General features: G+C 41.0%; 3 protein-coding genes across 5 annotated transcripts in view; 1 reads left to right on the forward strand and 2 right to left on the reverse strand.

Annotated features, from left to right (window-relative positions):
• Positions 1-5,089: 5,089 nt before the first annotated feature.
• LOC109469174 (CD9 antigen-like) lies at positions 5,090-8,408 on the reverse strand. Of its 2 annotated transcripts, XM_019767579.1 has the most exons (7): positions 8,068-8,403; positions 7,297-7,500; positions 6,897-6,971; positions 6,604-6,705; positions 6,131-6,238; positions 5,894-5,977; positions 5,090-5,659 (listed from the first exon to the last, which is right to left on the reverse strand). In XM_019767579.1, the coding sequence occupies exons 1-7, from the start codon at positions 8,134-8,136 to the stop codon at positions 5,591-5,593; spliced, it is 711 nt and encodes a 236-aa protein (XP_019623138.1). In that variant the 5' UTR covers positions 8,137-8,403; the 3' UTR covers positions 5,090-5,590. The 2 variants fall into 2 exon arrangements, with proteins under 2 accessions (XP_019623138.1, XP_019623139.1); XM_019767580.1 differs by lacking the exon at positions 5,894-5,977 and having other exon boundaries at positions 8,068-8,408.
• Positions 8,409-9,416: 1,008 nt separating this feature from the next.
• Positions 9,417-11,807, reverse strand: LOC109469193 (cyclin-dependent kinase 2-interacting protein-like). Of its 2 annotated transcripts, none has more exons than XM_019767634.1 (5): positions 11,618-11,807; positions 10,963-11,146; positions 10,590-10,740; positions 10,178-10,310; positions 9,417-9,779 (listed from the first exon to the last, which is right to left on the reverse strand). In XM_019767634.1, exons 1-5 carry the CDS (start codon positions 11,685-11,687, stop codon positions 9,583-9,585), a joined length of 735 nt encoding a protein of 244 aa, XP_019623193.1. In that variant the 5' UTR covers positions 11,688-11,807; the 3' UTR covers positions 9,417-9,582. The 2 variants fall into 2 exon arrangements, with proteins under 2 accessions (XP_019623193.1, XP_019623192.1); XM_019767633.1 differs by having other exon boundaries at positions 10,178-10,334.
• Positions 11,808-11,942: 135 nt separating this feature from the next.
• The window catches only part of LOC109469192 (ribokinase-like), a 5,666-nt gene continuing 3,861 nt past the window's right edge, over positions 11,943-13,747 (forward strand). The window contains exons 1-2 of the mRNA XM_019767631.1: positions 11,943-12,047; positions 13,567-13,699. Coding sequence (XP_019623190.1) covers positions 11,995-12,047; positions 13,567-13,699 — 186 coding nt within the window. The 5' untranslated portion in view covers positions 11,943-11,994. The remainder of the gene's footprint in view (positions 12,048-13,566; positions 13,700-13,747) is intronic.

Raw genomic sequence — 13,747 nt, forward strand, 5'->3', positions numbered from 1 at the left:
CCATGCGCCAGCACCCCTCCCCAACATATAAAGCGGCGCAGTGTGTCGGCCTCGCATACGATTTTAGTTTATAAGCTTATCTTTCAAAAAATACCACCTTTTTGTCTCTTTCCATGAACATTTTTTCCACAGTTTCATTCTTAAAATGCTGTATATGTCGTAGGGGTTACATAATGTCCATTTTGAAGCCCGAAAGAGCCGAAATCGCCAATTTTTTGTCGCCATTCCAAGGGCGCCCATCCCTCCCACCGAAAAATGGGTCATTGGCCTGTCAGCACGCTGTATTTAGCTTACTGCGGCGCTATTTGGAAAAACAGGCCGGGGATATATCCAGTAAAAAGAACAGCCAAAAAGAACGCTAAGATTTCGCGCGAGTAGGGGTCACGTGACTCACCCAAAATGGCGGATGGCGTGGCTTGTTTACGAGCGGAGAAAGCTGTGCGCTTTGCGCCAGCATTTGGGCCGGTAGACGATCTTTTTCACGGCCGTATCCTACGTAGATTTGCAGATGGAGGTTTATGGACTATTCTGAGACCTTATTGGAGAAAATCTGCCGGGGTATTCTGGAGTTACGGACTTGTTTTTTAGGCCTACCCCCAGAGGAGATTGACGATCAGCAAGATCACAACACTGAAAAGTTATCGCGCGATACCGGAGTAGATAGCCCTGGAAAAAAAGCTTGCCCGGACGTGGTATGGGATTATGAGCGAGTATAATTTTGTTGATTATGTGAATTTACGTTGCACGTTGTCCTAGACTTGTGGAAATAATTTTCACGCACGACGTTCTATGTTCTATCTGAAAAGTACGGACTATCTCTGTAAATCTGTTGGAACTGATTTTTTTTGTAAGCGGCTACTATTTGCTGTATGCTGTAAATCGTAAAAGATTATTGTTAGCAGTTACCGTAAGATTATGTAAAAATTCTGCTGAAGTTTGCAAGTATCGTATTTTTTAATAAAAACGTAGATTTTATAAAAATTACTAGTAGTTCTTATCATGTCTGTTCACTAGAACGTAACGTTAACGTTTAGTAGTTACAAACGTGTTGCAGTCGATACAAACTCAGAATAATAAGACAGTGCACAGGTAGAGACGCGTTTTTATTCGGTAGAAAATTACTTAATGAGTTGTCTGTGAAAATCATGAAAGAACACAAAGGATAACGCCGCATAATGACGGCCGAGTATGAACTAGCAAGCGCGGCTCTTTATGCATGCAGTGACCCGGTCCGCCAGGCCGCTCATAACTAAACCAAGATCTAACTTGTGGCTCAAAGCAGACAGCTTCGTTTCTTTTGGCAGTCGAATGTTTTTATATAGGAAGTTGTCAGATTATTTCTGGCGTTTTTGGTGATTTGTGTGGCTGTATATCTCTGGTTGTGTGTTGCAACTTGACAACATTTTGCCGATACGAAGTGTGATAAACAATGGAAACGGCTTGTGTTTTCAGAAAATTATTACTGTATTCTTTGCATTTGGCAGGTTTTTACCCAAAACGTTTTGCAAACAACTGACATCAAACGCTCAGTAAAACTCTCTTTTCCAGTGTCTTTTCCCTTCCCAAAAATTATGACAGTGAAGCTCTCAGTTTACGTAATGACCAGCGAGCCTGATTGGTCGAGCGGCGGAGTAGCTTTTAAAAATAATGTGCACACCCCCACTGGGGCCTGGCTGGAGCGTGAAAAAAATGCACAATTTGGCGGTCAATTTGGCGGCCAAAATGTGGCCATAGTGACAAGACGAAAGAAAATTATAAAAATAGACCCAAAAGACTACCATATCAGATAGAGTTCGTAGTATTTCTAAATATGCCTCAGCTATCCTTCTGGACCACCTTAAACAGAAATTTGGCTTGGTGTTATATCATTTGGGGTATCCTGAGCAGGCAATGCTAGGCATATATCTATGTCCTTGTTCAGAACAGTACATAATGAACAGTACATAGAAATTCCAAGAGTAAATGCTGTAGGAAATACATTTTATCTAGAAATGCTCTTTGTAATTTCTAGATCAAATGTCTGGAAAATTTCAGAACTTAAATGGGGGCAAGCAACCATAGGTTGGATTGGCTTGCCATATCACGAACCACAGGAAGAATATTTCCTGTCATGTTCATGTATGCTAAATGAACTCTAACAATTATCTAAATATGATCATCGATCATAAACTCAACTCATCTGTATACATGTATATTTCACTCCCTTGTATTTTCTATCGATGTTTGCTCAGAAGGGGAAGGAAGCAGCACAAGTGCAAGCCTCTGACTCCTTCAAGTACAAGTTCCTGGTCACAGATCCGTCAGATGCCACCCGCAGCACCAATGAGAGACGAGTTGTGGAAGTGGTCTCTCCAGGAGAGCTTGTACAACCTCCTTCAAAACGACAAAGAACTGAGGAAACCCTTTTGTCTGAGACCTCCAGTAGAGCTGAGGTGGAAACAGTGCCGGACTCTGAGCAGATAATGCAAACAAGCCAAACAACCGACACATTGCAGAACAACTTGATAACATCAAGACATGGAGGATTTGGTACGGTATCAAGCACAAGCAGCTTAGCACACAGTAATAATGTGGCAACTAGCTCTCAAGATGTTGGGCAGGATTCAACAGAACTGGCCACAGTTTTTCCAGCTGAGTCCAACATGGCTTCTGTAGAAGCTGAACCAACACAACTTGTGAACGCTGGAGAAGAATTTGTTCCTTCTAGTACGGACCAAACCGAGCCAACAGTGATGGAGGACAGTGAACAAATACCATCATCAACAGACACCCAGCCAGATGGGAACACCATGGGCAGTCCTGAGGTGGAAGAGGGCGTGACCCTGATGTCACATCCAGGTGCCACAGTAACACAGATTGCAGATGGACAGTTCCTAGTGACCAATCCAGATGGTTCAGGCATGAAGATTGATGCTCCAGGGTTCACAATAGAGGCCATCCAGACATTACTAGCACAGCAACAGATCACTATGCATGAGTAGATCAAGCAGCAAATTTCAGCAAATAAATACACTGGCATCTATAAAAGTCAGCTTTCATGTGTTCAGGAAATATAACATTCAGTGATATGATCACAAATATGTATATGTTTTTTAGTCTCAATGGGTTTGCTCACCTTGGAAGGTACTCCAACAACTGTTGTCAGCTAATCCTCAGTGGAAATCTTAAATGATAAAGTTGATGAAGTTGCTTAGTCTGGCACATTGTGCTATTTCATTCCAAAATGTGGCTAAGCTACTGTATGTTCCAGTGTCACCATGGAAACAACAGAAAATACCTAGCAGTGGCAGCACCAATTGTAGCCATCATCTGATGTGGCATGGTGTTTTTTACTGGGCAGCACTGCAGAGTAAGGAGGAGGGACTGGAATGGACGGGTCTAATTAGAGTTAATTCACCCACAATAGAAACAACCGCTGAAAAATTTAAGCCTTTGAATTTTTCCCCTGCATTATCCTTTCGGTCTGAAATTTGTTTTTTGAACTAGGCTACTGTTTTAATTGTCACTAACAATATGTATGGTATATATGCTGGTGGACATATACATGTATTAGTGCTGTTCTTGCCAACACAGACAACAACACCCACATAAAGGTAGCAATCTGGCTGTGGAAATTGCCAAGATTGTCTCTATTTTGATGGTGTTATTCTGTTTAGCAACACTGTGCTAACCTGCCATGTCAGTGCAGTTTGTAGGAATGTTGACAGCTTTTAAATGCATCTACTGGTGCTTTTTATATTTGTATTTTCTAACATGCCTGATGGAATCTTAACAAATCTGACCAAATTAGTAAGACATGCTTAGGTTTGCCTCTAGAATTATGTTTTTTGGGTTACCCTAGTGGGCCACATATATTTAGCACCAAAAGCCCATTTGTAATGACATTATAGCATGTAATGTAAATTCTGTACTTCACATCCACACAGATCTCTTCCAATGTTTGCATGTACAGGCTTGTTTGTAAAGAGTGGACTGTCTGGTATAATGTAGAAGTTCACATTCCATATTAGGTAGCAGATGTTTAGAAATGAGGAGCAGACAGTTGTACAACAACCATATACACCTGTTGAAAAACTAGGTAGCCATTAAGATTCTGTCTTGTTCCTTACATTAGGGCAATACAGGCATGGTGTCTATAAATGTCAATTCTTAAGAAGATTCCCCGCTGTTGTATTGTTTAACATGGTCAAAGAAAGTTCAAGTTGTACAAGTTGAGAAGTAAAACTCATTTTCTACAGAATTGAAACATCCCAAGTATGCAAATATCCACAAATCTAGCACAATATCCACAAGTCTAGTTCTCCCTGGCTGTGTTATTGTTTTATCCCCTACTCTGTGCACAAACATGTACTGTACAGGCTGACAGGTACCCACAGCACTGTTTCATGTTACATGGAATTTAGGTAAGGATTGTTGAGAGAGTTGATGAGTTGTGCTAACTTTCTTATGCCTGTAGCACAACATGCAGTTATGATTATCTTATAAATGGCAGCTGTGTAGCCTTAATGTACACCCTACAATCCAAGGGAATCTGTTGAATATAAGTCAAAAGTTTGTTCTCTACTTGACGCTATGACACCTTACTACTTTGTATGTTACCTTTCTTGTTGTTACCTTGTTGGCCTATCAGGACAATGTTGAATTCAGATGTTCTGTTATATTTGTAATTCTACATACAGCTCCCTTTAATCAGTTGAATGTATATTTTAGATAATGTGGACTGATTATAGAAGAACTATTGGAGAAGGTGAGAAATGTGTGTCTTCTGATGCCTTTTGTTGTAAGCCAAATTTGTTTATTATTTAACGTTATAAAAGGTGAGAAATGTAATCGGATGTTTGATTCGAGAATGTTGACTCAATATATTTTCTGCTTTATTTTTTAATGTTTAAGATTGACATAACTTTATTCTTGAACGAAATGGATGATTGCCACTTTTTGAAGAGTTGAAAGTGTCTAGAAATAGAAAATGAATGTGATTGGAGTTCTTGTAACAGAACAGTGTTTACTGATGACATGTACTGTAGTTAAATACATTTACATGCAGTGCAGTGCACAATTTTGTGGTTGTACAGTTTTCAAATGAACTGATTGAAGACATTTTGTCTTACAGGTTCAAACTGTTCATTCTTTCACATCCAAGTCATACACAGTTGGATAAAAATGTTAAAAGTAATACTAGTAGTGTTCTCCAGTAATATACTATTTAACAGAAAGTAAAAGCAATGCATCAATCCAGCATGCCCTATAGATAGTTGTGCTCACTTTTATACCAATCATATTTTCAAATGGATTTTATGTTGAAATTTGCACAAGATAGGAAAGAAGTAATAGATACCAGTGGAGTAATTGATTGATAACAATCTTATGTACAGGTGTTCTAGATTCTGATTGGTCAGTCAATATCTGTCTATCTCAACAAAGCCACCTCAGAAACAAGCATCTGTCTAAGAACTCTTCTATCCAAACTCTGACAGTTCTCTATTCATATGCACTCTGCACACACTCATGCGGTTTGGAACCATGAAGTTGTTCTATATAGTTAAAAAAAAACGAACAAAGATGAGCTGGTATTTGAAGTTCATTGTCACTAGGCTATTTGATTACTGCTTTTCTTCACAGCATTACACAGGCTGCACGCAAGGATCGTCCCCATGATCTGAAATATAGAGGAGTCTATTTAGAAACGATAATTTACATGTAACTACGTGTGGTATACAGTCCACACTAGTGTCTACAACTTGAGGGGAAAAAGTCTTGCATTTGCATAGGTAACTGTCTAATTTCTTTCTCTTCTGTATATAAATGATGGATTCAGTTGAAGACTCGTTACGCAATTTGATCTTCAATCGTTATTTTCCGTAGGTCAATAGGTTTTAGTTTATTAACGCACCATTACGGCACCAAAAGCAATCCCGACGCCACCAATGATGTAGATGTTCCTGGCGATGAAAGCAATCACCTGGGGTGTACACGCCTGTGTGGAGGCAGGAGGACCTTTCAAGAACTTTCTGTCAGGTTTACTTTTAACTACACAAGACATGAAAAATGTACTGTATTTCAAAGAAACGCTGGGTAGCGAAACTACACGTACGAAATATTCCCTGCCTGAAGTAGTGTTCCGACTTACCCTGTTCCAGTTCCCAGGTGTCACACAGTTGGTCAAGCTGATGTCACAGACACAGGAGGAGGGTTTTGGGTCCCAGTCATCGGTGGAGTTCATTCCGCAACATTCCATCTGAAAGACGGGTAATCGCTTGCTGTTGCATTGTCACGGTGTGGAATAAAGTAACTCCTTGTTACCAGTTTGCTATGTCAACCATATATCCGATAACAAAAAAGAAAACTTCCCGTGCCTTCCTAGGTACTACGTACCTCCATATATTACCTTTCCCTCATTCGGGCAAATTACCTTGAAATCATCTGTCAGGGTTTACGTAAGGAAACACCCAGGGAAACACCTAAAGGGGAAAATGGCATCCACAATTAAGGGACCTGATACATTTGTTACTTCCAGTCTAGACTTTGAAACTTTCAGAGTGAGGATCGCTAATGTGAATCATATGTTCACTTAGTCCATCCTCGTATCGCACACTGTCCTACCTCCTTTTGAAGAGTGTCGATAAGTGCCTGTTCAGCAGTGCTGTACTCCGTGTAGTTTTTGTTTGCCAGTGAGTTCAGACTGTTCTCTATCAGTTCATTCACCTGCAGAAATTTTAGAAATTGGGGACGTCAAGTGCCGTGGAATCGGCATACAATTTTACCATCAGCCTGTTAACATACGATAGTTGCCAGATGTCAAGCGAACTCGGTACAACTGCGGGGCTTAAAATTGATTCGAAACGCGTGGCTCTTAAAGGCATCAATCTAGGTTAATTAAACGTTTTTGACCTTACCCTGTCCTTGGCGACGACGTAGTACACTCCAACAGCAATCTCCATAGCAATAAGACAACAGAGAAACACAGCGAACTGAAAATATCATAGGAATTGTATGAAGTATCATATAACTTCTACCGCCCAAATTTCCGAATCCTTTTAGATATGCGCATGTGTCGGTCTGAGATGGTTTGCGCTATAATTTTTTCGTCGTTTATTTTAGACGAAACCTCAGATCATGGCCCAGTTTATGTTCCTTTTCTCCATCTTATATCATTAGACTCTCCTTCACAATAACGTTACACGTTTTACTCCAACACTATCGCTTGTCATAAGATGTGTTGTCTTAACATCGGGTAGTTTGGGAAGTCAGTGCATTCACAGTTTGTAGAAAAATTGATCGGAAAGAAGTTCGTACCGTGACAAGCATACACTGGCTCTCCTTGATGGCACCACAACAACCGAAGAAGCCCACTACCATGGTGATGGACCCCGCCACGGTCAGCACGATGCCACCTGCGTACAGCTCGCCAGTCGGCACACCTGTCACGGACAGCACGGATCCTGTGTTCGTGTCAACCAGCAGGAAGATCCCCAGGCCCAACATGGCAGCTCCCATCAACTGTGGGGATTCGTGTGAAACCAACAGACTAGCTTTACCGAGGCGGATATCGTCGTTAGCATGTAATCCAATGACTAGTGGAACCATGTGCAATACTCTGACAGTACTCCTTTGACTCAATATACGCATAATGATTTTCTACCATGAAGGTCGTTTTCAACAACAAATCAAATACATAGCTTCCTTATCATTGAACTACACGACGCAGTCTCACAACTGTCACCAATGGCATGCGAAAATAAAAGTGTCCGATAGTTTTCTAGCAATGATATCGTTTGTGCATGCCTTTTGTGCAACGTTTATACTATAGAAATACACAGGAACTGGCACGTAAATAGGAGAATGGGCGCTGAGAGGCGACTGCAAGCAGTGCAAGGCTATACTAGTGCCATTCTAACTTCAACAGCCATGTAACTGTTTACTTGTGTATCATTTGCTGATCGTTCCAAAATCGTACGTGTCTCAAGGAAAGAATATGGTTCAAAAGTAAGCCTTGGCATACGAACTGGTTAGGCACTGCTGACGATGCCTACAGACAATATTTAATGCAGGTAAAGCAACGCTTACCCAGAAGAGCAGATTGAAGGTAAACAGCGTGTATTTAATACACTTCATCCCGCCACTTATGTCTCCCATGGTGCTGTCTCCTGGTCTTGTAAATTTTCAGTGAAGACGGTCACTGTGCTGGCGTTCGTACAACTTAATCAAGTGTGGGTCGGTGGTTTCCAACGACGACACCCGTGCCGGTCTTATGGTGCTTTGTCCTACTTTTCACCACGTCACTATTGATGCCAAAGTTGTTTTCACCCAGAGTACCTTGCAAATATTGGGCGAGGGACCATTCCGTTTTCTTAAGGCTGGCTAACAATGACTTCTGATCAAATGAGATGTTGTAGCAAACTCCTTGGATGTAGCAACCGCGATACCAAGATCGCTATTTTATTACCTGTGTACCTTCCTGGTTAGTTTAGTTTACGCAAAGAGGTATTTTTGAACATCCTTTGTTTGCACCAGATCTGATAGTCGCCATGGTTAGTAGTACTAACTATGAAAATAACATAAACAGTATGGCATTTTCGTCCATGTGCTTCTCAACTCCAAAAAAGAAGGCAAACTCAGAATCAAGACATCGAAAATATGCTCTAGAAACTTCCTAAACAATATATCAGAATCTGTGTTATTACCAGCAGCACCAAACCGATCCACTTCAATGCTATTGCTCTTAGGGTAAGATGGAAAACTGTGGGGAAATTTTTATTCGCAATTCATAAACAAAAAGGTTTTTCTTGTCACAAAATGCCCACACATTTCATTTACGTTAAAAAAAGAAAGGTTGTAAAGAACGCTTGATACTAAATGTACATGGTAATGATTAGATATTGTACAGCTGTGAACGATCCCCTACTTTAGTTCAATATTTGTTTCCCTGGTGTGAACGCGGGGAGAAAGGAGTGGGTTGGGCTTGTCTATTGTTAGAGCCTATGTTATTTGTCTTGCATAGGGTCAATGGAGTGTGTACTGTTTCCTTGGTAACCAGATATCATAATAGTTGTATAGTGGTTTCAGGACTTTGTGACCTTAGTTAAGTTATACCATGTATCCTACACTAGAGTTACAAACAGCCATCCATGTCACAAAAAGAATGCATGATGCGACAGAACATCAAAGGTCATTTTGAGCTAATTATTACCTGAACTATCTTCAAGTGGACTGAAGTCAACAATGTCATTGTGTCTGGCTAGTTTGCTGACAGTCAAGGATTTAGAGGGTTAAGAATGCCAGCTGTGATCTAAGCTGAGTTACAAGAATCAGAGAAAATCCCATGAGGGAACTGCACCAAGTAGGTGGAGAGATTCCCGTCACGGGAGTAGCTCCATCTGGAAGCAACTGAACAGACGACACATTGGAACACTACATATTGTTTACTGAAACTTTAATACATGTAATACAAATCAACATTATAATGATGAACTACATCCTTCACTTACATCTGCTATGCCACCCATGACAATAGTACCATGGAGCATTTTATGTCTTGTAAGTCTGCAGAAAAAAAAAAATAGTTCTTCTACACAGTAAATGTCATCTGTGTCCAGTCTCTACCAACATACTCTCCAACAATATTTCACTCCTATTGTCTATGTATGGCTGGTGGAGCCAGGAGGAGGCTAGGAACATCATGGTGTGCCTGTCAGACTGGTGTGCAATGTTCTCTGATATTGCCTGCTTCAGTTTCAGCTCCTTGCTGTACATCTCAGAGAGCTCTGCTGATACCTCATCTGTGCAGGAAGAAAAGATTTCTGATGCACACACTCTGACACAGCCTGATTCAAAACAAGGGCAGTACTCTGTGAATGACTATGTACTTCCAATTTGTCTTGTTCAATGTCAGTATCTTGAAGCAGCATCAATCGTGATCATTACTATGATGTTGAACCATTCTCTACTAGAATTCTATATCATCAAGCACATGAATGGTACTTATGTTCTAAGAAACAAGAAATAGTTCTTGGGTTCACACAACTACAAGTAACATGTTGAATCTAAGTTACCAATAGACCAAAAGTAATGCAGAACAGTGTTGATATAAAAATAGTATATAAAAATAGTTTACCTTAGCAAATCAATTTAAGCCAAAGCAATAAAAAGCAATAAGTGGACCACATAAAGAGCTTACAGAAATGTTGAATAGTCCATGTCTGGAAAGGAATATTTGGATCACTGTCATCATTGTCAGATTGGTACTGCTGCAGCTCTCTCTGGCCTTTCAGGTTGGATGTCAACTTCTCCATCTTCTCCCACAATTTTGCCTGAGAAAGACATATGGAATCAGCCTGTGGCCTCATTAGAATCAGTAGTATTACATAGTCTTTGAGAATTAAAACCAATCCGTTAACATATACAAGCCTACACACCAGTATACAAGGCTATTCCTACGCCAAAAAACACCTTCCTGACCTACAGTTTTAAACTTTAGACAACCTGATTTTTCCAGAGGGTCAGATGGATCATGTTTTGGTACTTTGGCTGGCTGTAAAAATCTATATGGTAGGCCCAAAGGGTACAAATATGTAGGAAGTAACCCTCACCATGGCATTGTAAGTGTCAGTTAGCTGATTACAGAAGACTTCCAGCTCCTTACTCATCCCATCAGCATCAGCTGCTTCACCTGTTCCACCTGCTCCAGCTACAGACCCTGCTGATGTCTGCCCAACAGTCATCTCAGCTGCATCTTTAGATCTGGCAATGACATGGGAGGAATAATGTCCCACAAGACAACAGCTTGACTGAAAATAACAGTGCATTCAACTCATAAGAACACTTGGGATATGGTGTATTATGGTCATTTTTCAATGCCCCTTGGCATTCATTTCAATAGAAACTTTATCCCTCAAGATAACCATTGTACTTGAGGAATAGAATCTTTTTTTATAATTAACAGATAACAGAAAATACACCTACTCGATGTTGGCAAGCTTACAGTTGACTATCTTGTTGGCAACTGAGGCTCCTGATGCATTCAGTACCTCCCATCTCTGGATCAGGTTGTGCCAGTCTGCAGCCACATCTCGTACCTTTTTAGCTATTGGACTCAGCTTGGCGTAGTTTACAGAAGGGCTTTTCACAGGAGAGGGTGAGGAGCTATCTGCAAATTGGAAGCAGGAAAGAAAGAACACCAGATATATATATATGACTGGTTTATTTATTTCACACAAATACAAATACAAATACAATACCATAGCAGCCCTTCGGCTGAATTGTGGTTATTGTTTACATTTAAACAATATAAAATCAGCTACAATGTATAACGATTCATTACAACAATGTTAAACAATATAAAATCAGCTATAACGATTCAATACAACCATGACTTACACAATGAACATGTCAACTATCATTTAGTAACTTTACAATGAAAGGTAAAGTACTGTTCTTGTGACACAAACTGTGGCAGAGGGATAAAATGTATTGAAAAAGACTTAAGTGTTAACAATTCATCGCCAAGACACTTTCTAGGTTGTATCCTTACTCTTATCGACTAATGCAGTTTGTTACACCTAAACTTGATCACGCACGGTGTGCGTGTGTGTTGGGTAGGTGGGGGGGGGTAATTTACCAGATTTCCTAGGGGTCCCAGAAGACTTTCGTCTCTTGCCGCTGCCTTTTCCAGAACTGGACTCGCTCATTTTGTCTTATGGACCTTCTCCGACTTGATCCCCTGAGCTAACTATGAGAAACTAGGGCTGATTCTGGATAGATTCGGACCTCCACACTTGAGTCCTCCGCCATTTTTGTGGGGCAAAGTTCATAAGGTCATGACGTCAGGTCACTTCCCAGCTGACTTGGTGCTTTTTCGTGAACGGAGTTTACACAAGTTGTCTCAAAATTGACTAGAATAGTGCGTTTAGTCGGCTCTGTACCACAAAGAGTAACATTTGTTAGTCATCAGTGGCAGATCTATATTCTGTAAACATTACCACATCGCCGTGAAGGATGGCTGAGTTGGACGTGGTTGTTGTTGGATCCTGCAACATGGACCTCATCAGGTGGGCGTGGCATAAATTATGATGACCTCATGAAAAAACTCTCATCAGCTCATCTCACATCATCCATCATACACAAAAGAGAATAACAGTCTTTTACAGATTTTACCAACTAACTATGAGAGAGTTTGAAAGTGAAATAAGAGCTTGTATCAAGAAAAAAACAAAATGAAGATGGTGTAAAATTTAATAGAAATAGGCAGGCGATAGGAAATTTTCCTACCCATAGTTCTCAACTTCTTTGAATTATACTACATGTACAGATCAGTCATTATATCATAAAAGTGTCTGATGAAAATTGGATGTCATTTCAGGGGTCCCACAGGGTTCCGTGCTCGGACCTTGCCTGTTTTTGTATTATATAAATGATATCACTGAAAACTTACACTCTACAGCTCGCTTATTTGCGGACGATACCATGATTTACATGACGGTCTCATGCCAGGGTGATTCACTGAAACTCCAGAACGACCTTCATACTTTGGCAGAGTGGGGGGAAAAGTGGGCTATGGAGTTCCACCCTGACAAATGTGAAGTGCTCAGCATCACCAGAAAGAGAGCTCCCATTGTCTACGACTACTCCCTGCATGGGCATATTCTCAAACATGTCAGCTTTGTCAAATATCTTGGTGTCCTTATATCTGGAGATTTACGATGGGACCTTCATATAGATCACGTATCCTCAAAAGCCAACAATACCGTTAACTTCCTGAGATGCAATATTAACATTCCAAATCCACAGGTCAAAGCCCGGGCTTACAAAACCCTAGTGCGCCCAATACTAGAGTATTGTCAGACGGTATGGGATCCTTATACCCAAAGTAATATAAGGAACCTGGAGGCTGTCCAGAGAAGGGCGGCTCGTTTTGCCCTCCGCCGCTACAGACGGCAGTCTAGTGTGTCTAACATGTTAGTCACACTCGACTGGCCTTTGCTCGTAGAAAGGAGGCGAAACGCCCGCTTACAGATGTTTTATAAGATCACAAATAACATTGTAGCTATGCACATGCCGCTAGCAAGCAAGGGGCTACGAGCTCCCTCTCGCACTGAAAACAGCTTAGCCCTCCACCCTCCAAGCTCACGAGCTGACTATCACCTAAATTCCTTCTTCTCTAAAACTGTTAGAGAATGGAACCGCCTACCAGATAGTGTGGTTAAAGCCAAGTCACTGCAGGCATTTAAAAATGCCATTCACACCTTGTAACCCCAAACAAGAGTCACGGGTACTCACCGCCACCCAGCTGGCGGACAGGGAGTGGCGCCCCTGCCCACTGAGGAGCTTGTAGTCTGTAGCCAACAGACTACAACAACATATATATACACATTATATACACAATACAAAATAAGAGCGACACCCCAAATCCAAACCAAAAACCCCTACCCCTCACCGTGCCGGAGCCCTCAACTTATTGAGGTTGTGCACGTACGGGAAAGAAGAAGAAGAAGAAAATCCAAGCTGAATGTACAAATAAAGTATTAAATAGTATGATTTCTCATACATGTATTTGACTTCTGCCCTCAGCTATGTTTCCCGCCTCCCCAAACCAGGAGAGACCATCCATGGGAACAAGTTCAGCCTGGGGTTTGGAGGGAAGGGTGCAAACCAGTGTGTCATGGCAGCCAGGCTGGGAGCAGCCACTGCCATGGTAGCAAAGGTGGGGTAATATTAAATACCAAAGAAATTTCAACTTCTGTAAGCTTTA

This window comes from Branchiostoma belcheri, unplaced genomic scaffold, assembly GCF_001625305.1.
Source record: "Branchiostoma belcheri isolate BF01 breed outbred unplaced genomic scaffold, Haploidv18h27 scaffold20, whole genome shotgun sequence".
Classification (NCBI taxonomy): Eukaryota; Metazoa; Chordata; class Leptocardii; order Amphioxiformes; family Branchiostomatidae; genus Branchiostoma; species Branchiostoma belcheri.